This window comes from Neoarius graeffei, chromosome 13 (assembly GCF_027579695.1).
Source record: "Neoarius graeffei isolate fNeoGra1 chromosome 13, fNeoGra1.pri, whole genome shotgun sequence".
NCBI classification, from domain to species: domain Eukaryota; kingdom Metazoa; phylum Chordata; class Actinopteri; order Siluriformes; family Ariidae; genus Neoarius; species Neoarius graeffei.
In genome coordinates this window covers 37313098-37323196 of record NC_083581.1, presented here as the reverse complement: position 1 = coordinate 37323196, position 10099 = coordinate 37313098, and the positions used below count along the sequence as shown (strand labels likewise).

At 40.9% G+C, this 10099-nt stretch overlaps 1 protein-coding gene across 1 annotated transcript; it reads right to left on the bottom strand.

Moving 5' to 3' along the window:
• Positions 1–2728: 2728 nt before the first annotated feature.
• On the bottom strand, positions 2729–4896 carry LOC132896677 (uncharacterized). The gene is made up of 2 exons (XM_060937677.1): positions 4575–4896; positions 2729–4371 (listed from the first exon to the last, which is right to left on the bottom strand). The coding sequence occupies exons 1-2, from the start codon at positions 4696–4698 to the stop codon at positions 2879–2881; spliced, it is 1617 nt and encodes a 538-aa protein (XP_060793660.1). The 5' UTR covers positions 4699–4896; the 3' UTR covers positions 2729–2878.
• Positions 4897–10099: the final 5203 nt, after the last annotated feature.

Sequence of the window (10099 nt, the reverse complement as noted above, 5' to 3'; positions counted from 1 at the left end):
TGATTTATTATCGCGCAATTTTTACACGATTTATTTATTTTCATATGTGATTTTAATTAATTACTTTTTGCATCTTTTTTTCCCACCCACAGCTCAGTTATTATCGAATGATTTTTACACATGATTCATTTATTATCATGCATTGTTAGCTCGTTATTTGTTTATTTTTCACCTATGATTTTACGTGATTCATTCATTTTCACGTGATTCTTTAACTCGGGTTAGTTTTTCCACGTGATTCTTTACATACCGGTATGCTTCGTTTCACAGGTGACTCTTTGCACATGAGTCATTTAAAGCACATCTGATTAAATTATTTTCACATTTAATTTTTTTCCAAGTGATTTCTTGATTGGCAGCACGGTGGTGTAGTGGTTAGCGCTGTCGCCTCACAGCAAGAAGGTCCTGGGTTCGAGCCCCGTGGCCGGCGAGGGCCTTTCTATGCGGAGTTTGCATGTTCTCCCCGTGTCCGCGTGGGTTTCCTCCGGGTGCTCCGGTTTCCCCCACAGTCCAAAGACATGCAGGTTAGGTTAACTGGTGACTCTAAATTGACCGTAGGTGTGAATGTGAGTGTGAATGGTTGTCTGTGTCTATGTGTCAGCCCTGTGATGACCTGGCGACTTGTCCAGGGTGTACCCCGCCTTTTGCCCGTAGTCAGCTGGGATAGGCTCCAGCTTGCCTGCGACCCTGTAGAAGGATAAAGCGGCTAGAGATAATGAGATGAGATGAGATGAGATGATTTCTTGATTTCCACGTGATTTTTATACAATTCATTAATTTCCACCTAATGATTTTTTTTTTTTTACAAATGATTCATTCATTTTACATGATTCTTTATGCATGATTCATTTATTTTTATATGATTCATTTTCATGTGCTTCATTCATGTTTTTTTTGTTTTGTTTTTTACAAGGTTGTAAATAAGATTTATTTATTTTTGCATGTGATTCTTTACACGTGATTCTCATAGCCGTATAGTTCAAGCCATATTCAACCCGTATAGTTCACTTCAATTATACACCTCAATTTCTAGCAAATCAACAAACTGTTGAATAAAGGTCCTTCGGTATGTGGTTGCCAGTTCTTCAGAATCAATGATTAGGTTGTGATGTGCTGTCGAGACACTTTTTCAGTTGCTGTTTGTTTCTGTGGCTTTTTGCCTTCAGTCCTGTTCTTCAGTAAATGAAACGAAGCTCAGTGGGGTTTAAGTCAAGTTATTGACTTTGTCTGTTGGAAACATTCCACCATCTCCTCACATATAAATGCAGTAATATGTCCAAACAGGAAAAGCCTGACATTTGATGGGTCATGACTTACTGGTCAGGTCAACCTGACATTTTCTGAAAGTGCTTGTTTCCCCGGAGTTTTGCAAAACAAAAACAGACTAAATCAATCCCAGTCCAAAGAAATGAGGCCATTCTCTTTTCAGAAAAGCTGTGTTGCTTCGTTTTCAGAGCAACAAAGAAGTCAATATCAGTGGTCAGTTGGGTGAATTGGACCAACAGATTAATTCGCAGTGGATTCAAACTCCTGACCCATCATGAAACACCATCTCAGAAAGGCATTTTTAGGCACTTGTTTGGATCTGAACTCAACCTGCTGCTGTTGTAATCCCACATAGCAATGATTCTTAAATGATGTGCTGATGTTCATGGATGCCTTTCACTCCTCGTCAATAGTGAGTCTATATAGACCAGACCTTGCCTCAGAGTATTCGAGTACTACTGGGTCATTTATACATATACACTCACCGGCCACTTTAATAGGAACTTGTTCTTGGTTCTTCTTGACCCAATGTGGTTTTCTGCTGTTACATGCTGAGATATTTTTCTGCTCACCACAGTTGTAAAAACTTGCTATGAGTTGCTATATCCTTCCTGGCAGCTTGAACCAATCTGGCCATTTTCCTCTAAACTCTCATCAATAAGATGTTTCCACCCAAAAAACTGTCACCACCTCAATGTTTTTTTTGTTTTTCGCACCATTCTGTGGAAACTCTAGAAACTGTTGTGTGTGAAAACCCCAGGAGATCAGCAGTTTCTGAAATACTCAAACCAGTCCATCTGGCTCAAACCAGCACCCACAGTGCCACAGTGAAAGTCACACTTTGAGATCACAATTTTTCCCATTCTGATGTTTGAAGTGAACATTAACTGAAGCTCTTGATTTGTATCTGCATTATTTTATACATTGTGCTGCTGTCAAGGGATCGGCTGATTCGAGAACCACATAAAACAGCGGTTCTGGATTCGAGCTCAGCGGCCAATGAGGGCCTTTCTGTGTGGAGTTTGCATGTTCTCCCCGTGTCCGCGTGGGTTTCCTCCGGGTGCTCCGGTTTCCCCCACAGTCCAAAGACATGCAGGTTAGGTTAACACCAGAATGACCACGGAGGGGTCAATTGACCTTTTTACCTAAAAGGCCCACAAGAGGGTCATTTGACCCTTTTTACCTAAAAGGCCCACAAGAGGGTCATTTGACCCTTTGGACCCCCTGTGGACACTCCTTTTGTTGTGGAAATGTGGCTGTTAGCGGCTCACAGAAGTCACTTGAGTCACAGAGTCGCTTGAGCCGTGTTTTTGCATGTGTGTGTGTGTGTGTGCCCATATGGTGGATTTATAAACATATGGTGGATTTTTATGCAGTGAATCATCAGGATGAACGAGAATTTGGGATCAAAACTCTTGACATTTATTGTTAAAAAAAATCAAAACAAAACATATTTACAATGAATGAAAAAGCAACTGTTTTCCCAGTTTTCGTGTGGAAAGTTTTTGCAGAAGTAACTGTTATTTTTGTGTGCCAAAAATAGAAAAAATATATTTACAAAGAAAAAAGCATATTTACAAAGAATGCAAATGAGTGAAATACATTTGAGCAGTCACTCACAATTCTGGCACAGCCATTGCTCCTTTCTGCATTTCCCACATGTATATTTATAACAGCCAACACAGCGCACAGTTGCACGATTGTCCTTGCATTTGATTTTAGCCTGACACTTGGCTCTTTGTCCGAATTGTGGTGTGGAGGGTTGTTGCCGAAGCAATTGCTCCTTTTGGACCTTTTTCATACCCACGTGGGAGTGAGCCAACTCTCTTGCCAGTTCAAACAGGAAATCCACCCGTCTTTCCTTTCTCCCAGTGCATAATTGATAGAGCACGTGGGCATTCAGTGCTGCAATGTCTATCATGTTGTAGAACACTGATATTGGCCAGCGCCTTGTTCCTGCGCGGACAGTGTATTCCCGCACCATCTGGTCCATGATATCGACGCCGCACTTTGTTGTGTTGTAGAGTGTGATGGTGTTTGGCTTCTTTTTGGCGGTTTCCTGTGTCTGAATCGTGCTGTGCATGCTGCTGAGAACATATACTGTCTTCTTCCGCTTGGGCGCATACACAGTCAGTGTGGCACCAGTGGATGAAAATACCTGGGTGGTAAATTCATCGCGGTGCATCTGTCGAGTTGATGGTGGAATTTCTTGGCGAATCCTGTTGACTGTGCCGAGGATGGTTGAATTCCGGCTAAGTAGTCGTTTTGCAAGTGACAGTGATGTAAAGAAATTGTCTGTGGTAACATTTCTGCCCTTGTCCAAGAATGGTTCCATCAGCCTCATGACTACACTCTCAGACACTCTCTCCCCACGAGGCCGAGTGGGGTCCTTGCCAAGATATGGGAGGATGTTGCAGACGTATTTGGTTTTCAAGTCACACGCCACCCAAAACTTGATACCAAACTTGTCTGGTTTAGTTGCAATGTACTGTAGGAAACAGCAGCGAGTCTTGCACGGGAAAAGTTGTTCGTCAATGGTGATGTGTTGACCAGGGATGTAGGATGTGATGCAGTTGGTGACAAACAATCCCCATATGTTTGAAATTGCAGCAAACCTATCAGTCTGTACTCGCTCGCTGCGGGTGTCTCTGTCATCAAAGCGCAGGTGATGCATGATGTTTTTGAAACGCCCTCGGGACATGGTTTCGATGATGTGTGGGTTTCCCAGGTTTTTCGACCAGCAGTCATGCAGTGATGGCACCTTGATGATTCCCCTCATGATGGTGATGGAAATAAATGCCATTAGTTCAGGTATGCCCATGAACCAATCCACATGCTCAGTTTGCTTCGCATGTTGAATTGTACAGTCTCGTATGATGCCAAGCATGTCCAGAGTGATGAAACAAAGGAAGCTCTGAAGGCGACTTGTGATTGACCTCCTGGCCTTAGCGGTTGGCTCTCCATCTGTGCTGTATGGCGTTGGTGGGGTGAAATGTGGACCCGTTCCCACCTGTTCTTCATGCCATACTGTGCCATCTTTTGCAGTCTCTGCCACATCAGTCGCTAGCCGAGCTCTCTTTGTTGGTTGGGGAGCACTCTCCTCATCTGTAGCATGAAAAAATGTAATTATGAGCAATGGGAAATTCAAATGATATCACAAATGCAAGTATAGAAGCTAATCACTGCAAAAATGGTTTATTTTTCTAGTTTCAAGTAATGTAGTAAAAATCACCTCTAGTATTTTTTAACTAGAACTAGTAGTTTTTGGGAAATAACTATTATTTTTACATTGCAATAACTAATATTACCTGAAGACTGAGACAGCTCGGAGTCTGAATCCACCTGGAGATTGATGTCTTCTCCATCCGATTCGCCAGGGTCAGCTCCATCCAGGATCATTTCCAATGCCTGTTGAGTGCTGAATCTCTGCATCTTCGTTCCTTGGAGAGGAGCTTCTTTCACCACAAAATTCTTGAGGGAAATGAAGCAGTAGTCCACATGCACTGGTATTTATCCATCTAACAATTGCCAGGTTGCATTCACATGAGTCGTTATGGTCACATGGCATGAGAGATTCACACGCTAATTCAACCATTATCTGGTTGCAGTCATATGATTCGTCATGATCACATGGGAAGTTTTTCCAAGCCAGGTGTTAAGACTGAAGAGTCGAGAAAATGCAAAAATTCCTCTCGCTGGGAGTGGGCCACTAATAAAAGATTGTATTCCAGTCTTATAGAGATCAGAAAAAAGTTTTTAACTTGACTAAACAGAACAATTTGGGATTACACTGTGCCAAGATGGCTGCAAGGATCGATAAGATCTGGAACAAAAACTCTGGCATAAGCCTTGTCACATTATTGCTGGTCCTGGTGATCATTGCAAGCACAGAAGGCATTTACTTACTTCTAGTCTAAAACGATTTTTCAAAAGAAACGACCATAGAAAATGACTGAATTCGTCATTCATTGAAAAGTGGCCATGAGAACATCCATTTGGGTTTTTCATATTGGTTTCGACATGAGTGCTCCATTGCCTTGGCAACGTTACAGAAATCATGAGAACGTGAAATGAAGATTTTGTCAGCGAAATAATCCCAGTGACCCATTTCAGGATATGAGAATATAATGGAGCTCTGTCCTGTCTTGTAAAATGGGAATACATATCTTGTCAGATGCAGGTGTCTGTGGAAGCAGGATAGACAGCTGCAACTGTCCGGTGCATTTTATTAATTATTTTATTTTGAGTGAATATGGTTTGGTTTGTTCCGTCCGTCCGTCCGTCTGCCTGTCTGTCTGTCTGTCTGTCTGATATTTTCATTGTGCTCTCTCCCTTCCTGTCTTCTCACTTCTTTCAATTTTCCCTCCATTAGTGCCATGATTACTGGTAGTGCTTCACATTTTTGGTGAACTCAGCCTTTTCATTCTTCATGCTTGAGCATCTGATGTATTTTGGCAGCCTGTGCTCGCTGGACATGAGCCTTTCATCACCTGCTGATGAGAAAGAGGTGCAAAAACCCCCATGTGCATTTGAGGGAATTAGGAAAATTGCTTAAGCGATACAGCGAAGCTCTTCTTTACTGCCACCCCAAATAAAGGAGGACTAATTCGCATGTGCACTTGAATAGATTGCAAAAGAGACTGGAGAGAAAACAGCTGTTACAGCTGCTTTGACATAAGTGATAACGATAAAAAATAACTTGTTTCACAGACAATGTTAAATGTAAGTAAATAAAATAATTAAATGAACTACATTTTTAAAAGTCCGATATATTATTGTTTCATTAATAGCCGAGCTCCGCACATGCGAAGCACGAAGCGGAGCTTTATAGTTAAGAGAATATGGTAATGCATCGACTTGATTTTTGGTGCCGTTTGCAACCATACTGCCACGGGGAACCTGATCATAAGTGCAAGGCAACGTATCTCATAAACGCTTGACCACCAGACAATGAAATTTGTATCCTTATTTACACAAGCTAGATGGGTTCTTATCCGGCGCTTCTTTTTAATTTGCTTTTTCAAAAAAAAATGTGGGATTATTTACGAAAAAATTTTACAGAAAATATTCACGACAGTTTCCTATAAAACTAGTTAAAAACAGTTTAGTCCACCAGCTTGCTGGGATCATGTATTTGGGGTGATAGATGGATGTAAATGTTACAGAAAGAGTTTATTCATAAGCACAATAGCAAACAGATCCAAAACGTCAGACAAAGGCGAAGTCAAAATACAGGCAATGGTCAAGCAAGGCACAGACAGGATATCAGAGGGAAAGACAAAGGAATAAAATCCAAGAACACAAACCCGAGTCAAACACACAGGGTACAGAGTGTATACTTCACAAAGTCTGTGTTACTGAGTCCTTATAAGGGCAAGCTGTGATGGCGCTCTGATCAGGAACAGGTGCTGGCAATTAGTCCTAATAAGCTTGAGTGTGAGTTGCCGTCTGAGGCGCGCAGACGTGGCAGTTGGACAACTGACAGTTGTAACCAGACAACTGTTTGACATCAAGTTTAAAATAGAAAGATTGCAGTTCTAACCGTCGACGCTCATACATTAAATTCAGTCATGGAGGATGTTTTCCAGTAATTTTTTTTCCCCCATAAGCTTTTTATCCTTCTGTTTTTTTTGTTTTGTTTTTTAATTGCAGGCAACATAGCTTTGCATTGTTTGCTTTTTTTTTTTACCTGAACTATTTCTTACTCTGCACACTCATGTAAACATAATTATCATGTAGTTCAGTAGCAATTATGAGCTAATGAGGTAATTTGAAACTCCCGCGGGTCGATATCGATGAGTCTTTGTGTCCGATAATATTCTATCGTAACTATATAGTGATGATGTAAAGTGAAAGCGCTGGTTCACTGCTGTCCACCAGGCACCCAGCAGAGTCACATCATAATAAATACTGTGGTGTTGTTTCTGGTGCATGACCTGCGGTGTCAAAGAAAGGAATAAATATGCATTCATAACTGCGATGCGTATCTCAATATTGGTATCACTGTTCAAGACAATGCAGCAATTTACTGATGTGAAATACACGACACTACACAAGTCACTGGTTCATATACTATAATATTATTATTCTATTCAGGTTGATTTTGTGCCCTTAGGAATAAACACACTTTGGGACATGGTAAAAATAACTCTGTTTTATCTCGGGCCACATCACAACACCTCACCAGTGATTATTTTCTGATAACAGCATACCCCCAAGTGTTTTATTTCTTACTTGATAAGTATCCAGCGTTTCCCTTGACGCTTTACATACTATTGGCGTTATCTTAACCAGCTTCATGAGGTAGTCACCTGGAATGCTTTTCAATTAACAAGGTTTTGTAAGGTTTTTGTTTGTTTGTTTGTTTGTTTGTTTGTTTGTTTGTTTGTTTTTAGATTTTTGGCAGATATATTTAGAAGCCGATATCAAACTTCTGCTATTCACTTTAATTGTTTAATTTTATTTTTTTATTTTAGAGTCTTTACACTACACTTGTGAAACAAAATGTGCTCGTTAGTACTAAAAAGTGCTTCGAAGACAATTCATGAAAAAGTGCTTTCTTACTATTTTGAAAATAGATCTAGTTCACAGCACTGTATTTTGAACAAAACACAGTAAACAGATTTGGTAACCAAAATACTACGAGCCCTGATGCTGCTCACAGCTTGGTGATGCTTGCAAGAGATGAGGCGAGTATCATTAATAACATGTGTGTGTGTGTGTGTGTGTGTGTATATATATATATATATATATATATATATATATATATATATATGCGCTATATTGACTGTATGGACATGGGATCAGAAAATAATTTTATTTCGAAGCAGTAGCCACATGCACCCGTAGGGTTCCTATTTTTTTTTCTTCTTATAGTTATTCCCCAGGGCAGCACGGTGGTGTAGTGGTTAGCGCTGTCGCCTCACAGCAAGAAGGTCCTGGGTTCGAGCCCCGTGGCCGGTGAGGGCCTTTCTATGCGGAGTTTGCATGTTCTCCCCGTGTCCGCGTGGGTTTCCTCCGGGTGCTCCGGTTTCCCCCACAGTCCAAAGACATGCAGGTTAGGTTAACTGGTGACTCTAAATTGACCGTAGGTGTGAATGTGAGTGTGAATGGTTGTCTGTGTCTATGTGTCAGCCCTGTGATGACCTGGCGACTTGTCCAGGGTGTACCCCGCCTTTCGCCCGTAGTCAGCTGGGATAGGCTCCAGCTTGCCTGCGACCCTGTAGAAGGATAAAGCGGCTAGAGATAATGAGATGAGATGAGTTATTCCCCACAGCTCTCCTGACAAGCCAACTGCATTTTTGGCACGCTGAGGAAATCACTATCTGCCCTCTTCCACATACATGAGCTCAGAGACACACATGACTGGCTACTGTTGCTGTGATTGACAGGAAAGAGAATAATGTCGTTCCTCCCACCTGGAGATCAGGGTCAATTTTGCTATTTTGAATTTCTGGCCACGGATAGCTGTGACATCATCAGTTTTCGAACTTGTGATCTCTGGACTATAAGGCGAACGCTTTTGCACCATGACATGTATTTAATAATCAGATGTTTGAATCCAATCTATGTACAGTGTTCAGGAGTTAAATGTTAACTGTGTCTTGCTGTGTAAAAGTGAAAATCCTAGCGCCAAGAAACAACCAACAATTCAGTACAGGGTTAAAGGTCTCGTTTAAAGGGTCACTTCGGTCCTGGGATTTGAATTTCTGGTCATTAGCATAGAGTCTTAACCGATTAGCAAGAAATTAGCATAAAATAGTTTTAAATGCCATTCGCAGATGTTTTGAAATGCACTTAAGGAATAATACCACGGCACTGTATTATGCTCATTTGACTTGATTTATGTCCAAGTACTTTATGTTGCATTTATTTTAATACGAGAAACAGCTGCTTAATGATGGTCATGAAGGGTTTTTTTTTCTTCCTCTCTATATCAGTGTAGATCACTGAAACAGATTGGTGTCTCAATGTGACCCTCTGTCATTACGTTCTTGATTTGAAATTGAGTTTGAGTGGGATGATCAATTAAGCCAAGCATGATGATCTGAATTTTCCAGCTAAGTGGATGACCGATAGTAATTTACAGCATGAAATGACAAATGATAGTGGAATACAGTCATGATGGGAACACCTGTTATATTTCATAGCGTTCCTCTGTAAATTGGTGTCCAAAATTAATGTGTGAAGCGTATAATGACTGTGCAGTTAAGGCACTTTTAGGAAATCCACTTGTGAAATTTGCACACACACAACCTCCCCCATCCTGAACGACTTTCAGAAGACTTAATTACAGCTTTATCTTTGACTGCTAGAAAAAATTTACTGCAAATTCTTTGGTCATGACATGATCTCAGCGGTCTGAGAATGCTTATTGGGACACACTCACCAAGAGCCACCAATAGGAGGACAGCATAGGATTACACAAAACCCCTGGAGGAGCTACATATACAGTGGGGCAAAAAAGTATTTAGTCAGTCACCAATTGTGCAAGTTCTCCCACTTAAAAAGATGAGGCCTGTAATTTTCATCATAGGTACACTTCAACTATGAGAGACAAAATGAGAAAAAAATCCAGAAAATGACATTGTCTGATTTTTAAAGAATTTATTTGCAAATTATGGTGGAAAATAAGTATTTGGTCAATAACAAAAGTTCATCTCAATACTTTGTTATATACCCTTTGTTGGCAATGACAGAGGTCAAACGTTTTCTGTAAGTCTTCACAAGGTTTTCACACACTGTTGCTGGTATTTTGGCCCATTCCTCCATGCAGATCTCCTCTAGAGCAGTGATGTTTTGGGGCTGTCGCTGGGCAACACGGACTTTCAAC